Here is a 22,765-nt window from a genome sequence, read left to right as displayed (position 1 = left end):
TTTCGTCCGGGTCGTGTCAAATGGGACGCAGAATGTACAGTCTGCAAAGCTGGGACTTATAGCTAATAAGAAAAGGAAAAAGAAGGAAAAAAAGGACTGTTGTCTTGAGGCATTATTCTATATTTTTTTCATTGCCATTAGACACATTATTTTGAAGAATGGGCTAACTGAACATTGAAAAATAGGCTACCTCTCTTTTTTCTTTTTGTTTAATATTTTGAGGCATTATTTCTATTTTTACATAATTGATAATTGGGAGGTTATTTTGAAGAATGGTACTCGACCTCACTTTTCCGGTGTAAGTGTCAGACTTAAGAGAGATGATTATTTCTTATTTTGTTAAATACCTGAAAATTTTTCGCACGGGAGCTGGAAGTGTGTCCTCTTTTCAGAGAAACAGAATATGGTCACCCTAGTTTTACCAGCTCCTGCAAATAAACGGCGGATTTGATGCCAATAGGGAGGATGCTCCTACACAATGCAAGAGAGAGTACACAACCACTACACATGCTATAACTGGAATTCTTCACCATCAAAACACATACACACCTATGGGTTGTAAGGGGATGTGTGGTTTCCAGATGACATCCAGCAGTCTGCGCTGACGATCGATCTCCTCCTGGTACTGGACGATGGTTTTTTCAAACTCTGAGAATATTTCTCCCGCAGCAGCAGCTAGTCTGTCGCTGATCAACTCTCTCAGATACTCAACTGAACACATCGTTACTTTAACGCTCTGATATTTCTCATTCATACTATAATACAGCCGTTTTATAGCTCAGTCCACACAGCAGTGAAGCAAACTCTGCACATGCTTCTTTGTTTACATCCGCCGGGTGTCACACTGTGAAGTTCCGGCAGAAACACTGAGTTACTTTCTTCTTCCTCATTGAATTAGGCAGACAAGACGCATCACTGGCGTATTGCTGCCACCTACTGGATGTTACTCATAGTCCTTAGAGAATCCTCCATATTTTCTGATGCAGTCCTGTGGTCATGAGAAAGTTCAGAAGTTTCTTCATATTTGTCCACTCCTCCATGTTAAGTAGAAAGCAAAGATTAAAAACAGTTCTTCCGGCTGCTCCTCGTCTCTAATGTTTCTTCTGTTGGCATGAGTAGAGCTTACACTTAAGAAGAACATTTCTCACAGTTTCGAGTTCACCTCACTCACAGTTCCTATCTCTGTGCTTCCCAATCAAAGCCAGTCCACTTTTCAGACTGCAGTGTCTGAGTCTTAGTCAGGTTAGAACGATTGAGTCTCTTCTTGCACCACTGAAGTACCTTCTTACTTTTCCCATTTTACCTTGAAGAGCAAAATCAGTCCCCCTCTTCTTTTGTTTCTTAAAAAGTCAAAGCATTTCTTCCTCAGACTGACTTTAAAAGCACGTGTTTGGAGAGATTGATAGAGCTGGAATGAAAATGTCTTTGGGGAAATCAGCGGCTCCAGATGGACTTACAGCCAACTTTGATCCGTTTTTCTGGGCTCATATTAGAGAATGACTGTTTGAAGCATTCAAAGAAGCTTTCAATCAGGGAGTCACACTCATTTTAGTTCAGGTTCCACATTTAGCCCATTTTGATCTCAAGTGGGCCGGACCGCTTTTTACTACAGGATCAAAACCACAAAAGTCAGATTAAAAAAGACAAAAAATGAGACAAAAACCAGACAAAATATTGTGAAAATGAGACAGAAAAGGACAAAAGAACAATCTAGTATTTGACTTTGTGATCATGGTCTAGAAATGATTTTAAATGGATACTTTGACTCATTTACAATCTGCAGTTCATGTCTTCTCTGGAATTTGGACACTTTGATGATGATTGATGGATTGTGCTCATTTGGTAGAGGATGCTGCTTTTACACTCTTTCTACATTCATTGAAAGCTTCTGACAAGCTTCAACACCACTTTATTTGACATTCACTGCATTATTTTGGATTGAAAATTCATTCATATGCTCTCAATGTTGTCCAGCAGAATTCCTTCAATGTGGAACTACTAGAAGATGAGATGTTAACAGGAGCAAACACCAAGGAGACCCATCAGTCCTCTGCTGTTTATTATTAGCTCTGGATATCAACCCTCCTGTTGGCTTTATTTACAGCACCAAAAAACAGGGAAAAAAATTCAGAAATTCAGCAAAAAAATTCACCAAATTTATGAAAATGTGCAAAAACCTTCAGGAAGAAAATTCCAATAATTCCTTAAAAGTTTTATTTAAAATAACAAAACAAAATCCCCCTAATTTGGCAGGAAAATTCTTGTAAATATTTTCAAAAAATTAGTAAACATTCTCCATAAAAATTCTAAAAATATCTAAAGTGATTCCTTATTCATCAGTAAAACCTCTGATATTTTCTTTAAGAACATTCACATAAAAATCAACCAAAATCCAGAGAATTTACTGGATTTTGGTAGATTTTTATGTGAATGTTCTTTGGAAACATTTCTTCTTTTTCCACCAGAAAATGTTCAAAAATGTCCCAAAAATGTTAAAATGTGGACATCAGAAGTTTTACTGTGAAAATATTTATTGTTTTCCACATTTTCAAACTTTAAAACGACACGAGAGTTAAAAATAATGAACTCTAAAAGCATTTAATAAGGACACAGTCAGCAGATGATCCAACATTATTTTAAAGCTGTGTGTATTTTCCAGAAGCCTCAGGGTTTGATTGAAACTAAATGTGAGATCTGATCCATTCACCAGAAAACACAAACTTTACTTCAGAATATTCCAGTAAAAATGAGCTGAAACATTTGGGAGAAACTATCAGTAAAATATGATCAACAGGGAAACTTCTAACATTCTGATTGTTGGAAATCAATTCTAAAATCCTTGAAGATCTGCTTCCAAAGGAATCTTTGATATTTGGTAGAATATTGAGGACAGAAATGGAAGGATTTCAGGATGAATTTACCACAAACCACAGAAGAGCACAGAATACTTTGGAAAGAGTGATCGAGATGTGATGAACTGACTGCCAAGTCCTCACACCTTAATCCCATCAGAAAGTTATGGAGATTTATGGCAAGAAAAGTTCATCATGATGGAAAACAGTTCAATAACAAGGATAAGCTGAAACATTAATGATTAAAGCACGAGACAGAATTGATGAGAAAATGCTGCTTTCTCTGATTCAGAACCAAAAAGGTGAACAGAAGTGACTTTACATTATGGAGACAATAAATGATTAAGATCTGATCTTTTTGTTGATATTTTTAATTCCATTTAATCAAATTTCAGACTATAAAGAAGAACTATATACTCAAACAAAAATATACATATTTTAGTAGTGTGCAGCTCAAATGCTTTTAGTTCAAGTGAGCGTCAGAGGAACACAGCACATTTCTCCTCCATTCCTCGGGCATCTTCGCACTATGTAAGATCCTGTTGAACAACCCAGTCACAAACTCTACTGCTCCCTCTCCGAGACACTTCCATACCTCCACAGGTATATCATCAGGACCAAGTGCCTTTCCACTCTTCATCCTTAGCACACCAGCTCACCTACGACCGCTCAAACACTGCGTTATGATTTCCATATCCTTCTGTACACTACCGTTCAAAAGTTTGGGGTCATCCAGACAATTCCATGTTCTCCATGAAAGCTCCCACTTTCATTCATGTGCTAACATAACTGCACAAGGGTTTTCTAATCATCAATGAGCCTTTCAACAGCATTAGCTAACACAATGTAGCATTAGAACACAGGAGTGATGGTTGCTGGAAATGTTCCTCTGTACCCCTATGGAGATATTCCATTAAAAATCAGCTATTTCCAGCTACAATAGTCATTTACCACATTAACAAGGTCTAGACTGGATTTATCATTTATTTAATGCTATCTCCATTGAAAAGAACTGATTTCAAGAAAAAGGACATTTCTAAGTGACCTCAAACTTTTGAACAGTAGTGCATATTTAGATAATGTCATATTTTTTAAAAATTAGACATGTAAGATGAAATAATGTTGATGATAGTTCGTGTCCTTGTTCCTCTTTTAGCACACATCACACAGTATTACAATGAATAAGAACATTCAATCATCAAATACAATCATTTTAATAACAAGCTGCTGTGGAGGCAAAACCTTTTTGTTCTTTGCAATAAATCTTTTGTTCTTTTATTCAGAGTTCTGAAGGTACAGGTGACACAGAGTGTAAAGCAGTCTATGTGTCAAGTCAAACTGGAAGGAGCTGAAAACTCAAAGGAGAAGCATTTACGCACAGCTCCTACACTCAGCTGGGGCGGAAACAATCTGCGGCTGCAGGTTTGCCACCGGCGGCATTAAAGGGGACACAGGCAGCACTGAGGAGGAACTGAGAATGAATAACCGAGTTCAAACAAAGTGTCCGTGAGTTTCTGTTGGGAAAGCATCAAGATCTGCGGCAAACTGTGCAGGATTGCCTTCATCTCCAAAATCCGGGTTGCAGTCGGTAAGAGCAGAATTCTGGAGACTCTAAAAGACTGTTTAAGCTGCCGATGTGTGCCACTGCAGTATGTGTTAGCATTAGCATTAGCCACGGAGTAAACTTTGTCTGTTTACCAATAATTGCCGTGTGGTTTGTCATTGTTCAGTTGAAAATAAGATTGCAGGCTAGTTGTCCTTTTGTGTTCTGTTTAAAGGTTTTTCACCTTAATCTATCAACTAAACGTATGGACTTATGGAAGTTGCCACCTCTGTATCTCATGAATTTGCGACCACTGCAAAATAAAAGAGGGAAAAGAAAGAAAGCAACTGTCTGATTGATGAGTGGAGTCCTGCTCAAACCCTGGGTAGATGAAACATCCTTTTTCAAGTGGGGAAACTGCACAAACTGTGAGAAAAATCATCAGTGAGAATCACCTGTCATTGAAAGTGGGAGGACACTTGACACTATGAGAGAGTGCAAAGAACAGAGAGTGAGAGCTGCCTTTAAACAGAACACTGAGCAGTAAAATACATTCACTAACTTACAGCATGAACAGTTTTCTACCAGCAGTCCTGTCTTGAATCACCTGCAGTAGCATCTTTATTTTCTCTTTATTCTCTTTTTCCATGTCTGTTTTCTGTCTATGTTCCTTATTTTTAACAGTTTAAGTTCATTTGTATCAGTTTTAGGTGAAACTGAAAAGAGCTAAAAGTGAAGTATTGAGTTGAAATGTGTCCTCTGTGTTGGCTGATGAACATATGGGACACTCTGACACTTGTGTATAGAGTGGTATCCTAATGAAGATGTGTTTGATGTGACAGGTGATTGGCAGGAGGAGGAGAGTCTGACGGAGGAGCAGAGGAATGTTGGCAGCCATTTAGTCTGAGCTCAACAACGGAGGAAACATGGATTCTTCACAAAAAGTGAGAAACATACCACTGTAACATTATTATCATTCATTTGTTGTTTAAAATGTCTAAAGTTGCTCCAGTTGGTTAGATGGGCCGACCAAAGCCAGGTGACGTTGGCTGGAGAGATGTAGCTCTGCAGAAGCAGCTGTACTGAGGATATAATGGTGGACTGCTTGGAAGCTGCTTGTTTTTTGTTTGAGGCTGAACTAGCTGCTGATCATACTTTCTGAAAATGTCTTACATGATGATGAAGATAAGTAACGGAAGAAAAGTCTTGTTTTTCAAGCAAGTTGTTCAGGAAGGTAAAGAGCAGCATTTTCTTTGGTAGAGAATAATACTTTTGAGCATTGTGAGTTTACCAGCCTTTTCCTTCTCAAGAAATTCAGACAGTTGAACCCAGAAGTTTACTTACACTGTATAAACGACACATAACCCTTTTTTTTTTTAATTTACACGATCTGACATTAAATCTGGCAATGCTTCTCCTGTTTTATGTCAGTTTCGATGACCAAAATTATCTTTAAATGCCAGAATAATAAGGGATGAGAATTTTCCGCGGATCCGCGGAATTCTGCGGATTTTATCATTGCCAGGGTCATTCTTGTGAATCGTCTAAATTCAAGGAGAAAATTTTTTTGGGGGGTGAGGTATGTTTATGGTCGGCAAGTCGTAATATCGAACGGCTGCTAATATCCACCGCGCTGAATGCTAGCTGCCACTCAGTGAGAGCAGTCATGTACAGTACTGTAATCGAATCACCATGAAGTGTGGAGTCCAGGGATGGGAATTTTCCATGGATCCGCCGATTTCCGCCGATTTCATTCGACGTTTGAACACTTTTTTGTCGCTGATACTCCCGCGAGATGGTAACAACGTTAACGATAGCTTGTAAACGGCCCAGCAATTGGAAGTCACTGCCGCACACATATCCCCCACCCCCGTCAACAACTTTCCGCTGGAATCAGAACTTGCTGATCCCATCCCTGAATAATGAAAGAGAGATTTTTTTAGAGAATTTTTATTACTTTCTTCACAATCAGAAGTTTGCATACACTAAGATTGCTATGCCTTCAAGATAATGATGTCCTGACTTTGAAAGCTTTTGATAGATTAAGATGTATTTTCAGGCACACCTCAAACACACTGCTTCCTTGTGTGACGACATTAGAAAATCTAAAGAAATCAGCCAAGACATCAGGAAGACATTTGTGGGCCTCCACAGGTGTGGTTCATCCTTGGGTGCAATTTCCAGATTGCTGTGGTTTGACGTTTATCTGTCCAAACAATTACATGCACAGATCAACACCATGGGAATGTCAAGCCATCCTACTGCTCAAGATGGAGATTGGTTAAGGTTAGGATTGTTTTGGAGGGAAATGTGCTCATCAACCCCAGAACAAAAGCAAACGACCTTGTGAAGATGCTGGCTGAGGATGGCCTGAGTACACCATCCCAACTGTGAAGCATGGGGGTGGCAGCACCATGTTGTGGGAGTGTTTTTGCTGCAGGAGGGACTGGTGCACTTCACAAAATAGATGGCATAAAGAGGATAGAACATTATGCGGAAATATTGAAGCAACATCAGCCAGCAAATGAAAGCTTGGGCTCAAGTGGGTCTTCCAAATGGACAAGGACAGCGCTGGTGCAAATCTCCCACTGTCCTGGAGAAACTGTGCACGACTGACTGAGAACTGCTTTCTGTTTCACTGTGCCCTCCATATCTGCCTCAGAAATTTCTCCAGATATTTGTGAAACTTGTCTATATCCGTCCAAAGGCCAGTGAAATAAATGCCTGTGGGCTTATCCATCAGGTCATCCAGAGACCACTGCACACTAAAACACACACGGAGAGACTTCCATCAGTACATCACATGCCCCATTAGATGAGAAAAAATCTTTGATCTGTTACAACAATGTGAAAGGTGCTTCTAAGTCCATCCCCCTCCCTCCTCTGGGTTCCTCTGACCACAACTGCATCCTCCTTATCCCTGTCTACCACTGTACTGAAGCAAGGCAAAGTGCAGAACATCAGAGTGAAAGTTTGTCACACTCTGCAGGGATGTCTGGAGGTTACTGACTGGGACGTGTTTAAGGAGTCCTCAGCTGATATTGATGAACCGACTGATGTTGTGAGCAGCTGGGTCACAGACTGTGAAACCAGTGTTATTCCTGAAAAAACTGTTAAACTATATCCAAACACTAAGCCATGGCTTTCTAAGAAGCTTAAAGACCTACTGTACAGAAAGAAAACTTTCTTCAGAGAAGGAAATACACTAAATCTGTATAACCGACAGAAGGAAATAAAGTAGGAGATCAGGACCCACAAAAGACAATACAAAGACAAACTTGAGTGTCAGCTCAAAATGAACAACCTCAGTTCAGTCTGGGGCGGCACACATTCTCCTCAACATATGGAAATCCCCACCAAAGCTCCTCTTTCTCCTCCTCCGTCTCCTACACATGTCTCCACAGCTGCAGCCACTTCCGTTCCAGCACCTGTATCCGTCTCTTTCACAGAGACAGGGGTGATGTTGGAGCTTCAGATACTTTGCTCTGGGAAGGCAGCTGGCCCAGATGGTGAATGTCCAAGACTGCTTAAAGACTGCTGCACAACTGTGTCAACCTCTCCACAGGATCTTCAACCTGAGTCTACAGCTGGGGCGGGTGCCTGCTCTGTGGAAAACATCCTGTATTGTACCAGTACCAAAAATCAAATGAACTAAATGACTACAAACCTATTGCTCTGACCTCACACATCATGAAAACTCTGGAGCGGCCGGTTTTACGTCTACTGAGGCTTGAGGTCAAAGACAAACTTGATTCCTTGCAGTTTACATACAAAGAACACATTGGAGTGGATGATGCCATCCTCTTCATGCTTCACCGTGCCCTGTCTCATCTGGAGGAACCTGGAGTTTATGTGAGAATCACGTTCTTTGATTTCTCAAACATTCAACTCCATCCAACCCACCATCCTCAAAGACAAGCTCACAGAGATGGGAGTGGATCCTTCCTGTGTTTCATGGATCACAGATTACCTGACAGGAAGGCCACAGTTTGTCAGGCTGGGGAACTGTGTTTCTGGGACATTAATGAGTAGTACTGGGGCTCCACAAGGAACAGTCCTGGCTTCATTCCTGTTCACTCTGTATACATCTGACTTCAAATACAGCACTGAGTTCTGCCACATTCAGAAATACTCTGATGACACTGCTATCGTGGCATGTATCAGAAATGGACATGAAGCTGAATACAGAGATCTGATAAGTGCCTTCAGTGACTGGAGTCACAAATCTGCCTGCTATTCAACGCCTCATAGACAAAGGAAATAATCATAGATTTCCGCAGATCCAAAACCCCTCTTCATCCATTGAACACTTGTGGCACGGACATCGAGATGGTGACATCATATAAATATTTAGGTGTCCACCTTGACAAGTTGGACTGGTCTACAAACTTAGACTTCATCTACAAAAAGGGCCAGAGCCGACTTTATTGCCTCAGAAGACTTCGATCACTAGACATCTGCAGTAAGATGCTGCAGATGTTTTATCAGTCTTTAATAAATCCCACCTGATCAGGGTGTATTAAGTGTGGTAAAACACTCTCTGGCCTCATAGCGAGAATCTTTGTCAGGATTTTACAATCCACATTGATCAGACTGATAGGTCTAAAGCTTCCTGGGTCAGTGGGATCTTTATCTTTTTTAACGATTAAGGAGATCAGTGCTTCATTAAATGTTCCTGGTAGTTTTCCCAATAAAAATGATTCGTCATACACTGTTTTTAGGATAGGAGCCAATTTATCAGCATACTTTTTATAATATTCTGAGGGAAAACCATCTAGACCAGGTGACTTTCCAGCCCTCATTGATGAAATGGCTTTTTTCACCTCCTCCACACTTACTGGGCTGTCTAAAAAGTCCTTCTGATCCCCTGACATTTCTGACAAATTGATTTTTGAGAAAAAGGTCTCGTAGTTACCCACATCCGGATTAATCTCTGATTTATAGAGTTGCTCATAAAAATTTGCAAATACTTTATTAATATCCCCTGTTTGTGTCACCAATTCACCCTTCTCATTTTTAACAGCTAGTATGGCATAACTGGTCTCCTTTTGTTGTAATTGTCTAGCCAATAGTTTCCCTGATTTTTCTCCACTCTCATAAAAATTACTTTTCAGCCTAGAATATAGAATAGAATAGAATGCCTTTTATTGTCACTATACACAAGTACAATGAGATTTAGAGCATCTCCATCAGTGCAAGAATAAAAGTGCATGGTCAGTGTGATATTGCACATTAGAATAGTCTGTATTTCACAGTAGACGGTTTTGAGGTAGTCTGAGGGGGGGGGGGTTGGAATGTCAGTGCATGTTTGAATTCAGAGTGGTGATGGCTTTTGGAAAGAAACTGTTTTTGAGTCTGTTTGTTTTGGTTCTGATGCACCTGTAGCGCCTTCCTGAGGGCAACGGGACAAACAGGTCGGAACCAGGGTGGAAGTTGTCCTTGATGATGTTTTCTGCCCTTTTAATGCAGCGGGAGGTGTAAATGTCCATCAGGGAGGGGAGGGGGCAGCCGATGATTTTCTGTGCTGTCTTAACAACCCTCTGAAGCCCCTTCCTGTCTGCCATGGTGCAGCTGCCGTACCACACTGTGATGCAGTAAGTCAGCAGGCTCTCAATGGACGAGCGATAGAAGGTCGTCAGCAGGGTGGGGTCTAAGTTGTGTTTCTTGAGAACCCTCAGGAGGTGTAGCCGCTGCTGTGCCTTCTTAATGATCGCCGTGGTGTTGTCCGTCCAGGAGATGTCAGAGGAGATGAGGACGCCCAGGAACCGGAAGCTGTGGACCCTCTCCACACACTCACCGTTGATGTAGAGGGGAGCTAGGTCGGTGCCAAGCTTCCTAAAGTTGACAATGATCTCCTTTGTTTTCTTGGTGTTCAGAGCCAGGTTGTTTTCTGAACACCAAGCTGCCAACTTCAGGACCTCCCCTCTGTAGGCTGTTTCATCTTCTCCTGTGATGAGTCCGACAAGGGCATATTCAGCTTTTTTGTTGTATAATTCATTTATTTGAAATTTCAAGTCACATACCTTTTTCAACAACGCATCAGAGTGTTTCTCAGACAGTGATTTCTCTAATTCTTTAAGCTGGGTTTCAAGATCTTTTAATCGCTGTATTCCCTCTCTTTTTCTTTTGCTTGAATAGGCAATAACTTTCCCCCTTATGTATGCCTTAGAGGCCTCCCAGACAGTTCCAAACTTATCTACGGACCCTGTATTCACCAGAAAGAAATCATCAAGTTCTTTTTCTAATAAACTATTAAATTCTGGATCCTGTAGTAGCGATACATTTAGCCTCCATCTATTTTTCCTCGCCCCGTCTGATTTAATTACTAAATCTAGCTGAACTGCAGCATGATCAGTCAGTGCTATGGGTCCTATTGCGCAGTCTGAGATGCTCTCTACTAGATCTTTGCCAATCAAAAAATAGTCTATCCTAGAGTGAGATTTGTGATTATGGGAATAGAATGTATATTCTTTCTGTCTTGGGTTGACAAGCCTCCATATATCAATCAATCCCAAGTCCTTCATCAAGAGTTTAATTGCCATCCTGTCTTTCGGTACATTATTAGAGAAGGTGGTTTTATCCAGGGTCCCATCCAACACTTGATTGAAATCCCCCGCTAAAATTGTGTGCCCATCAGGTATGCCCCCTATCAAATTATTTATTCCATGAAAAAAACCCGGATCTCCGATATTCGGTGCATAAATGTTACATAAATTAACTTTTTTCCCGTCAATTTTAGCTTCCACAAATATCATTCTTCCTTCTTTATCCTTATGTTCTTTTAAAATGAGAAAGTTTAACTTCTTGTGAACTAGAATAACCACACCATGCTTTTTACTCGTATATGAACTGTGATAAATCTGACCGACCCATTCTCTTTTCAATTTAACAGCCTCCGAATCAGTCAAGTGGGTCTCCTGTAAAAAAGCTATATGAGTTTGTTGGGACTTAAGGTGTGATAAACATTTCCTTCTTTTCACTGGATTTTGTAGCCCGTTTACATTCCAGGATACTATCCTCACACAATTAGCCATAATTTATTAGATACCTCATATATGGACCGTGCAAAAATGACAACTTGCATAGAGGATGGTGAAGAATGAAAAGAAAGAAGAGGAAAAGAGAGAGTAAAAACAAATAAATGAATTTAAAAGAAAAAGGAGGAGGTGCCACCCCCACTGCATGTCACAACCCAAGTTAACAATAACACGCAGAGAACCTTGTATAAAACACAGAACGTTAAACAAAGCCCCCTTATCATGCCCGCCCCCCCTTCCTCTCACACTGTCGAGAGACCCACCACAAACTCGGTCCATGAGTCACACTTAGATGGTCCCCGTTAGAAGTCCCCGCCCCACCCCTCAGAAATCACTTGATAGGTGTCTCTTTTTACAATAAGCCACACACATACTGTGTAGTAGTAGGCACATGTGCACAAACCAAACAACGGTATTTAAAATATTATTTGCATAGCTCTAAAAAAAAAAAAAAGGGGAAGAATAAAAAAAAAAGAAAAAGATAGCGTGGGCTTGTCCATTTCCATTACTGGTTCTAAGTAGACTTAAAAAGTAAATTATGACACTCCGCGTCATTTTGACATGAAATACAAACATAAAGAGGACCACTCAGGTCATAACACAGTTTGAGTCACTATAAACCAACCAGTTGGATGGAGTCCCATACTCACTGCGTCTTGAACGTGTTCAGAAAACAGGTGCAAAAGCAATTAAACTAAAAGTCATGTCCTGTACATATTGAGCTAAGCAATCCGGATCCTTATACCGTGTTGGTCAAACTGTCAGTCCGCCGGGATAAAGTTCAAGTTTCGTCCTCTGCTGTTCTCCGCCGCTCCGTCTCCTCCTTGTTGATAAAGTCCATTGCCTCACTGTGATCGGTAAACTTCATCCTTTTCCCCTTCCATGTAAAGCGCAGTTCGGCCGGGTATGCAAGCGTGAAGCGCACATCCAGATTGTGCAGCCGGTTTCTGGCATCCGTGAAGTTTCTCCTCTTCTCCGCCGTCTCTTTTGTCATGTCGGGGAAAAATGACCGCTTGCAGCCCCCCCAGATTACACTCTCCTTTTTCCTGTATTTCTCCCTTGCAGCAGACAATACTCGTTCCCTCTCTAGGAAACTTAGAAACCACATGATAATGGGTCTGGGTGGCCGGCCTTCTTCGGGCATTGGTACTGGGGCACGGTGCACTCGCTGCAGCTGTGATCCGTCCAAATCAATCCCCAGGGCCTCGGAGATTATTTTCTTCACACAGTCTGCCGGGTTTCTACCTTCAATCTTTTCTTTCAGACCGACGAACCGCAGATTTTGGCGTCTGTCTCTGTTGGCAGCGTCTTCAACGGCCCGGTGTAATTCCTCACACTTTTTAGCACTTTTATCCGCTGTTTGGCGGAGCTGGTGGTTCTCATCCTCTAACACAGAGATGCGGCTTTCTGCTTCATCCAACCGGGTTAATATTGCGTTGACATCTGTTCTCAGACCGGCACTGGCCTCCTTAATATCCGTCATGTCTGCCTGCAAAGCCACCAAGAGTTTCCCGACTTGTCCCATCTCTTCTGTAGCTTTCTCCAGGGACTGTTGCATAGCAGCCAAGACGCCTCCGCCATTGAACTCTCCTTTACCGGTTCCCGTCGTGGTGCCCGCGTCGTCCGCTAGCTTAGCGCTAGCCCCGCTAGCTAGCGGGATATTAGCGCCATGTTTTGTTGCTCTAGTTTCCATAAGACACGAATTACCAGAGCGCCCAACGTAGTTTAACTGTTAAACTATCGCTTCACAAAGCTTAGAGTACGACCTGTCAGATTCAACTAGCGAATTTGGGGTAAATCGGTGGGTTAATCGGGACGTCTCCAACTAGGCGACCATCCTGCTCGGTGACATCACGTGACCGTCCCAGAATCCCTTTCTTGATGTGGGCAATGTAATCTGATGTCTCAAACAGTGCAGACCAAAGAAAAGTCCTCAACCTGATTACATTGGTGGCTGTTAATTGAAAACTTTTACTACGTCTGACTAAATTAGATTGCTGCCGATGTCCCTGTCTGTCTTATGTTTTGTTTGATTTTTCTTTAAATGGCTTTTATTTTGCTTGTATTGTTTTACTGTGTTTTTTACATTTTTAAAACATTTCCTTTAATAGTTGCTATTCCTTTAACTGTTTTACTGTTTTGTTGCTTTTGTTGTTTGATGGTGTAACTGTGACTTGACTTGTGTAACTGCTGCACAACAAATTGCCCGGGTCGTTGGGGTCAAATCCAGAATTCAGTGGCAGAATTAAAGATCTTTTCTGATCCCCTAGGAGAAACTAGAAAGTGTTGGTGGTCTGAATTGACCCTGCTGCCATTAAGACCTAAATCTGGACATTGATGTTGTATGCTTTTCATGTTGTACATTTCTCCAGTAATGTAACTTAACGGAAAGTCTGGGGATCAAGGGATCCTGGTGGTAAAATCCCATCAGTCTCAGCTCTGCTTTGCTTTTCACGGTGATCGACAGATTTTACGACCCAATATTCTAAAACTCCCGTGCAGAAAGCTGAAAACTATCGGCCTGTGAAAATAGTTTTGTTGACATTGTGAGTGTGCTGTTGACACATTTCTAGGTTTCTAATGACAAAGCTGCTAGCATGTCTGCAGATTCTTGATCTTGTTTCAGCCTCATGTCCAACTACATGGAATTGAGACTTTGAGGTTCAATTTTTTCATGATTGCTCTTCCATCACTGCCTCTGTTTTTATCTTTGTCTTTTGCTACAGAAATGTAAACACAGCAATGGAGTGAGATGTCGGACCTCTGAGGAGGATATGGATGGTTCAGCAACAACAGCAAAAAGAGATGAATCACTGAGTTGTGAGCAATGTGGCAAGACTTTTATCACAGCAACAAAGCTAAGAATTCACAAACATATTCGCACTGTGGACAAACCATTCAGCTGTGATCAGTGTGGAAAGCCTTTTACTCAGAAGAGTCTGTTAAAAAGACATCAACTCATTCACAGTGGAGTTAAACCATTCAGCTGTGATCAGTGTGGAAAGGCTTTTACTCAGAAGAGTGATCTAACTAGTCATCAACTCATTCACAGTGGAGTGAAACCATTCAGCTGTGATCAGTGTGGAAAGGCTTTTACGAAGAAGAGTAATCTGGCAAGTCATCAACGAATGCACAGTGGAGTTAAACCATTCAACTGTGATCAGTGTGGAAAGGCTTTTACTACCAAGACTCTGTTACAAAGACATCAACTCATTCACAGTGGAGTTAAACCATTCAACTGTGATCAGTGTGGAAAGGCTTTTACTCAGAAGAGTATGTTAAAAAGACATAAACTCTTTCACAGTGGAGATAAACCATTCAGCTGTGATCAGTGTGGAAAGACTTTTACTCTGAAGAGTGATCTAACATGTCATCAACTCATTCACAGTGGAGTTAAACCATTCAGCTGTGATCAGTGTGGAAAGGCTTTTACTAAGAAGAGTAACTTAGCAAGTCATCAACAAATGCACAGTGGAGTTAAACCATTCAACTGTGATCGGTGTGGAATGGCTTTTACTCTGAAGAGTCATCTAGTAAATCATCAACTCATTCACAGTGGAGTTAAACCATTCAACTGTGATCAGTGTGGAAAGGCTTTTACTCAGAAGAGTAATCTAACAAGACATCAACTCATTCACAGTGGAGTTAAACCATTCAACTGTGATCAGTGTGTGAAAACCTTTACTCAACATGAACAGTTGTTGATCCATCAATGCCCCCATTCTGGTAGAAAGCGGTACCACTGTGACTCCTGTGAAAAAACTTTCAACGACCAACAGAGCTTAAAATGTCACCAACGCATCCACACTGGACATAATGTGTACCGATGTGATTACTGTGGCAAACCATTTGTACGGTACTCAAAGTTAAAAGCTCATGAAGTGACCCACACTGGGGTTAAACCATACCTTTGTCACCAGTGTGGGAAGTCCTACAGCTACATTACATACCTCAAAGTTCACCAACGTGTCCACACTGGGGAGAGACCATACAGATGTGACGAGTGTAAGAAGACTTTTACAACTTTGGGTTCCCTGAAACAACACCAGCAGATCCACACCAGAAAGAAAGCATTCAATCAATGTCACAGTGGGTATGTAAAGACTGGTCTCAGTCACAGTGTACACACAATTATGTATTTGATAATTTTGGATATTGCTGCAAAATTGTTTCAAAACTGTTTTGAACAACTGTGGTCAGTTGAATTCTGTTAACACATTATCAGCTATCGTTCAGTCTAACCTGTATTTGTTTTGATACAGAAATCTGGTCCAGGTTAATCTGGGGATGTAGGTTAGATTGGGAATTCTGACGTAATCAGACAACTGAATGTTAAATTCCAACAGGTAAAAGTGTCTTCAGATGTCATTTGGGGTGCTCTCTATCTCTATCGGGCAAGGCATCAGTTCTTTAACCTGGCAATAGCCAGATTAATAATTGTGTAGTATTTGATAGTACTCCACAATATCAATCTGGGACCGCTCCATGTAAATCCGTTCGGAGGAAAGAGGCACGGATTGGACAATGCAATAGTATGTCCCGCCTCTGACAGGTTTGTTTTTAGCCAATCGTTGGATCTTCACAACGAGCGGAGCCAATTGGTAGATTAAACTCTTACCAAAACCCGTAAGTAAAAAAGCACAAACATCTTTACCATCCAGAAATGCGCAAAGCGCCTCTCGTTGTTCTTCCTTCAAAGAAGCGATAGGAGATTCAGCTAAAACTGACTCAATAGCAGCATCTACACGATCGTTGTCCTCCGTTGCCATGTTTGTTTTCATCTACTGGCGCTTGGTGTCGTCTTCACACCCAGATATCCCGCCCCACACACGAATACTGCTGCGTGATTGGCCCAAACTAACTTGGTTCTGTACAAACAGTGAATGCGGGAGCGGAGCAAGATGGTTTCTTGAGAGATTTGTGAACTCACAAATATCGCGAGAAATCAACTTGCTGGCAAGGTTAGCGGTTCTTCAATGCTGCAGGAAACACTGACGTTCTCTGTGTTTGTGTTTGTTTTCCAAGCAGAACAGAACAGATGGACAAAACTCTCAGACTTGTCAGCGCTCTGCCAATGCTGAACAGTGCTGCTTTGACCAGTCTGGACCGACGTCCAATCAACAAGGAACCCGACAACGACACCAGCGTATGCACACTGGACACAGACTGAACCTCTGCCAAGAAGATTTCTCCATGCAGGGTTCAGTAAAAGTTCATGAAGTCCTCCACAAACTTAAAGTCCTTGAGATCCGGCTTCACAGAATTCAGGTCTAATTTTTTGTTTGGTGTCTTCGTTGCTTTGTTGCAAAATCCATTAAGAGGAAAGCTGTCGTTAACAGACATGACTGTTAATTAAACCATTCAAAGTGGTTACTCAGTTAAATGAATTATCAGTGGTAGAGGGATAGACGTCTGGATGGAGGCAGTGAGCAGCAGGGCAAATTTCCTCGATTACCAGCTTAATCGTTCCTCAGATCCCTCTGGGCTGCAGGAACCCGTTAGATGCAGAGCTGGTTCAGTGATTCTCTGATGATTGATCATAATTAATTTAGGAGATTACTGGCCTTAGGATTCATGTCTGTCTGTAGCAAGTAGATCAACTAATCTCTGATTATGTGTGAGTTGAAATATAAAAACATGAAGTGTTCTATAAAAAGTCCAATCTTTGAAAGCTGACATGCAGTTTAGAATCATTTCTTTGTAAATTAGCTGCATCCAGTCATTACCATGACATTGGCATCATGGAACCATGACCACATATGTGTCTGGAGATGGTGGCATTTTTGTAACGGCACATTTTCGTGCTTTGACAGATACAGTGAGGGGAAAAAAGTTTTTAGACACCCTGAAAATTTTTACACAATCTTAAATATTATCATGAAATATTTGTTGAAAAGTCTTTTTTTTGTGTGTTTCTAAGGGTGTGGCTGCATCAGACAGACACAAATACAAATGATATTTTTTTGGTTTGTTGTTTACAAGAAAAACTAGAAAAGCACTCAGTGCAGACCTCCGCCAAGGATAGAGAGGAAAACAGGAAACCCATGCAGTAAAGGATCATGAGCTGGAATTGAACCTGCATCTCTGACATGGTTCTGTTTACAAATAACCTTCTAAACCAGTTGAGTTATCTGGACACCTTGCTCCAATTTGTTGGACGACATACTAACCTATGATGTTTTTGTCATATTTTGGACCACATACTCAATAAAAAATTCAAAGTGATCCAGGATCCTTTCCGGATTGCCACCAAAATTAAACCAGCTCTTCCTCTTACCATAGTCTACATCCCCTCAAAATTTCATGTGAATCTGCCCAGGCGTTTTTGAGTTATCTTGCTAACAGACAGACAGACAGACAGACGCTGGGTGTCACATAACCTCCTTGGCGGAGGTAACTAACAAAACTAAATTCTACCAAATTTCTCATTTTATGGAACCAGTCAATTTTCAGTTTTTAATGTCTTTTTTAGGATGTGTTTAGTTTTATGATTTTACTAAAATAAATGACTCTTGAAGACCTCAAAGTGATTCTTAATGCAGTATTTCACAAATGTATGGGATGTCCAGAAACTTTTTTCCACTGCTGTATTTAACAGCAATCTGATCTGCTGATGTTAGCAAGACAAACAAGTGAAGGTTTCAGGCTTTTATCTCGAATTGTTCTTGAGATATTCATCTTCAAACAGCCTCAAATTTCAATGTGAGAAAATCAAAACAAGTGAAACTGGGTCTACAGTCCTGGGTCTGCAGTCCACTGAAAAACCTCTAAGAAAGTATCTGTCATACTGAACTAATATTTCATAGATGCCATTAGAAATATCCATAGTTTATGATTTAAAAAAAAAATTTTTTTGGGAGATCGTCAATGATTTGAAACGGAGTTCCAAAGTTGAAAAACCTCAATCTCTGATTCCAGCATCAGTGCTCCATTGTTGCAGTTGTGACGTTGTCTTTCAGATGGTCCTAACACAGGCCACAACTGCTCTGAAAACAACACTCATGTTCTTGTTTGGAACAGTTTCTCTGTAGAAATTACGCAGCAATGTCCAAGTTCTCAGCGGCTCCAGTAAGGAAGACTCTTAATGTGAGGAAAAGCAACCTTTGACTTCTTCCTGGAGGTTTTTCTTGTCAGAAATTGTCTTCCAGTGAGGGACTTGTGACTCTGTTCACTTTTCTTGCCCTCTAATATTGTTAAAACGCAAGAATCAATGTTTTGCTTCAAATCACATTGTATTTGCATGTAGCTCTGTGTTTTCTGCTCCAGGAATTGATGTGTATGACCCAGCACCCACAACTGGTTGGGTGTCATGTGGCTCTGCGTTCTGATTGGATGATTGTCCAACCACTGCCACAAGTCTGAAGGTCATCCTGCAGGCGTGGCAGGAACACGGAGTGGAAACACAATAGGTGTGTTCATCTGGCCATGCTGAGGGATCCCTCTGCTTCAAGCTAGTGGAGAACATCATAGTAGGTGCTGGTTACTGCCCCCTACAGGTGTCTACACAGTCCTTAATCCTGGAGAATTAGAAAACTTGCACTCAACTTCTCACATGACTAATTAACCCTGTCCTGCGGGTCAAAATTGACTCGTTTTAAAATTTGAAAATGTGGGGAAAAATATATATTTTCACAATGAAACTTCCGATGTCCACGTTTTCAACATTTTGGGGAAATCTTTGAACATTTTTAGGTGGAAATAAAGAAAAGTTAAAAATATTTCTAAAGAACATTCACAAAAAAATCAACCAAAATCCAGTGAAATTCACTGGATTTTGGTTGATTTTTATGTGAATGTTCTTAAAGAAAATAGAAGTTTTACTGAAATGTATGTAATCACTTTAGATAGTTTTAGGGTTTTTTTGGAAGATTTTTACTCATTTTGGAAAATATTTACAACAAATTTCTTGCCAAATTTGGGGGATTTTTTTTTGAAAAGAAAACTTTTAAGAAATTAGTGGAATTTTCTTCCTGAAGGTTTTGAATTATTTCTGAAATTTGGGGAATTTTTGTGCTAATTTTTTTTTTTTTTATCCAAGGAAACGATGTTTTTTGGTGCCTGTAAATGAGGACAACAGGAGGGTTAAAACATTAAAAGGCAACATTATTAAGGTTTCTTTTATGAAACGTTTTCCATCAACAAGTACACAAAATAGATTAAAAATATAATCTAACATATTTACTGATTAAAAACTTTGAATTTCTTCTTTATGTTGTTCTTATGCATAACTCACTATTTCAAACTGGCTCATGTTACTTCCATGTGATCTGCCATTAAAACGGCCACATTCTACCATAAACACTGTAAATTACACACCTGGAATAGATTAACAGACCTCTAAACTTTGTCTGGTGAGCTGACAAAGCTAACATCGCACCAGGAACGACTAATTGGACAAGTGGAGGAAGTAAAAACGCTGAAAGCCATGCTAACAGAGAAAGACAGAAAGATAACTGTGCTGGAACAGAGGGTGGACGAACTGGAGCAATACACAAAAAGAGACAATTTAGTATTGACAGGTCTGGAAACTCGACATCTAACCTGTGCTCGAGCTACTGCAAACTTGGAGACAACAGAAGATGCACCACGAGAAGAACTGCTGACACTAGAGCAACAAAGTGGTGAGCTTTCTGCACAGTAAGAACATAAACATCCAAAGTGATGATATTTCTGTTTGTCACACATTACCAAGAAAGACAGAGAAGGCAAAACCAGCTATCATTAGATTCATCAGTAGAAAGCAGAGGAATGACCTGTTAATGCAAGCAAAGAAACTGAAAGGCACTCGTGTACTTAAATGAACACTTGACAAAGAAAAATGGGGACATTGCATGAGAGGCGGAGATGCAAAGAAAACAGAAAAAATCACAGCAACTTGGACTAAAAATGGCAATGTATGGATTAGAGAACAAGAAGAGTCACAGGCTATGATGATAAGAGACCTCAAGGAGCTAGAAAAATTCAGAAGAGGAAAATGAAACCCTGTTGATTGAAAGTATTTGATATAGGCTTAACGGTAATGCATTGAAGAGTGGATACAGAAAATATGCTTGAACATGGATGTTTTACACAAACTTAGATGCAGATTTAGACAGTAAAATATACAAGGTAGATGAGGGCATATACAGAAATGGTCCAATTTCTGTTTACGACAAATGTGAATATTACACGGAGGAGCAATTTAATGATAAAGTAATGATGAATGGAGCACTGTCTCTCATCCATTTCAACAGCAGAAGTTTAAAATGTAACTTGGCAAAAATTAAAGAATACTTAAAGCAATTTAGAAATACTTTTAGTATAATTGCAGTGTCAGAAACATGGTTGAATGATGGGGAAATGGAGGAATATCAGATAGATGGCTATGAGTTGTATTATGTGAATAGAAGGATAAAAAAAGGTGGAGGTGTAGCTTTGTATATCACCTCTAGTTTGAAATGTAATGTCGTTGATAATATGACAACTGTTGTTGATGGTATTATGGAAATGATCACAGTGGAAATTATTAATGAAAAATCTAGAAATGTTATAATTAGTTGTGTTTATAGATCACCAGGTACCTGTGTAGAGACATTCACAGATAGAATAATGGAACTGTTTGACAGGATCCAAAACAAGACTGTGTTTTTATGTGGAGATGTAAACATTGATCTGGAAAAGTCGAGTTCACTGAACTCAACAAGTGATTTCATAAATTCAATGTATAGCCTGAATCTATTTCCTATGATATCCAAACCATCAAGAATAACATTGAAAAGTGCTACTGTTATTGATAATATTTTTCACAAATGCAGTTGATGGAAAAGTTGAGTGGGATTTTGATAAGTGATGTAAGTGATCATTTACCAGTTTTTACAGTTTATAAAAATTGTCAATATAATAGAAAGGAAATCAACTCAGAAAAATGAATAAGAAACAGATCTAAAGAAGCCTTGGAGGCACTGAAATATGATCTTAAAAACAGAAATGGGATGGAGTGTATGTTCATGATGTAAATGTAGCTTATGATTCTTTTATGATGATACTGACAGATTCGTATGAAAAACACTGTGGACTCAGGAGTATTACCAAGAAAAATGCTATTGACAAACCATGGATGACTAAAGGACTACGAAATGCCTGCAAGAAGAAAAAATATTTATATAGATGTTTTTAAAATTAAGGTCAAAAGAAGCAGAAGATGGGTATAAGAAATATAAAAATAAATTAGTATGGATAATAAGAAGACATAAAAAGGACTACTATGGTGACTTACTAAATAAAAACAAACAATATGAAAGCTACTTGGGGAATAATAAATAGTGTCATAAAAAATGACAAAGTAAAAATTATTTTGTGAAAAATAACTATGATATTGATGATAAAACTGAAATAGCAAATGAGTTTAATGATTTCTTTGTAAACGTAGGCCCTAGACTTGCAGCAAACATATCTACTATAAAAGACAATGCCGATAAAAACATAACTATGGATAATGTGAATGGTATTTTTCTTGGTAAGGTAGGAAAAGAAGAAATACTGAATATTGTAAAAAGTTGTGCAGGTAAAGGATCCACCGACTGTGTCGGAATAGGTATGATAGTAGTAAAAAATATAATTGATCTAGTTATTGAACCATTTACATATATTTGCAATTTGTCATTTTCAAAAGGTGTATTTCCTGATAATATGAAAATAGCCAAAGTAGTTCCACTTTATAAAAATGGAGATAAACATGTTTTTTTTCTAACTACAGACCGGTGTCCTTACTTCCACAATTTTCAAAAATACTAGAGAAATTGTTTGTAATCAGGTTAGACAAATTCATAGACAGATACAATATTTTGAGCAATAGTCAGTATGGATTTAGAACCAATCACTCCACGTTACTGGCACTTATGGAATTAACTGAAGAAATATCCACTGCAATAGATAAGAAACAATTTTTGTAAGTGTTTTTGTTGACCTCAAAAAGGCTTTTGATACCACTGATCCCACCATACTTCTTAAAAAAAACTGAGCAAATACGGTATTAGAGGGGTGACACAGAAATGGATTTCTAGTTACTTAGACAGTAGAAAGTAGTAATTTGTGCAGATATATAATTCTAAATCCAAATTGCATTATATTACATGTGGAGTACCTCAGGGATTGGTCCTTGGGCCAAAACTCTTTTCTTTGTACATCAATGATTGTGTTTATGTTTCCAAATTTCTCAAATGTATTCTGTTTGCAGACGATACAACATTATTTTATTTTGGGGAAGATTTAGCACAGGTGTTAAATGTGGTGAAACAAGAATTTAAAAGAATAAAAACATGGTTTGATGTAAATAAATTATCATTGAATCTTGA

The 22,765-nt window shown here is 39.7% G+C and overlaps 2 protein-coding genes across 12 annotated transcripts in view; one reads left to right on the top strand and one right to left on the bottom strand.

Annotated features, from left to right (window-relative positions):
* Positions 1-19,635, top strand: part of LOC127531999 (zinc finger protein OZF-like) — a 79,437-nt gene extending 59,802 nt beyond the window's left edge. For 3 of the 11 annotated variants that reach the window (XM_051942919.1, XM_051942917.1, XM_051942915.1), the window contains exons 2-4: positions 5,238-5,339; positions 14,159-15,525; positions 16,458-19,635. In XM_051942919.1, coding sequence (XP_051798879.1) covers positions 5,322-5,339; positions 14,159-15,525; positions 16,458-16,602 — 1,530 coding nt within the window. In that variant the 5' untranslated portion in view covers positions 5,238-5,321 and the 3' untranslated portion in view covers positions 16,603-19,635. Of the gene's footprint in view, positions 1-4,296; positions 4,441-4,630; positions 4,824-5,237; positions 5,340-14,158; positions 15,526-16,457 lie in introns of those variants that run through there. The other 8 variants (XM_051942923.1, XM_051942922.1, XM_051942916.1 and 5 more) reach the window with 6 other exon arrangements.
* The window catches only part of LOC127531894 (NLR family CARD domain-containing protein 3-like), a 27,398-nt gene continuing 23,430 nt past the window's right edge, over positions 18,798-22,765 (bottom strand). Inside the window, exon 7 of the mRNA XM_051942197.1 lies at positions 18,798-18,802. Within this exon, the coding sequence (XP_051798157.1) occupies positions 18,798-18,802 (5 nt within the window). The remainder of the gene's footprint in view (positions 18,803-22,765) is intronic.

This window comes from Acanthochromis polyacanthus, chromosome 22 (assembly GCF_021347895.1).
Source record: "Acanthochromis polyacanthus isolate Apoly-LR-REF ecotype Palm Island chromosome 22, KAUST_Apoly_ChrSc, whole genome shotgun sequence".
NCBI classification, from domain to species: Eukaryota; Metazoa; Chordata; class Actinopteri; family Pomacentridae; genus Acanthochromis; species Acanthochromis polyacanthus.
This window is presented reverse-complemented; position numbering and strand designations above follow the sequence as displayed.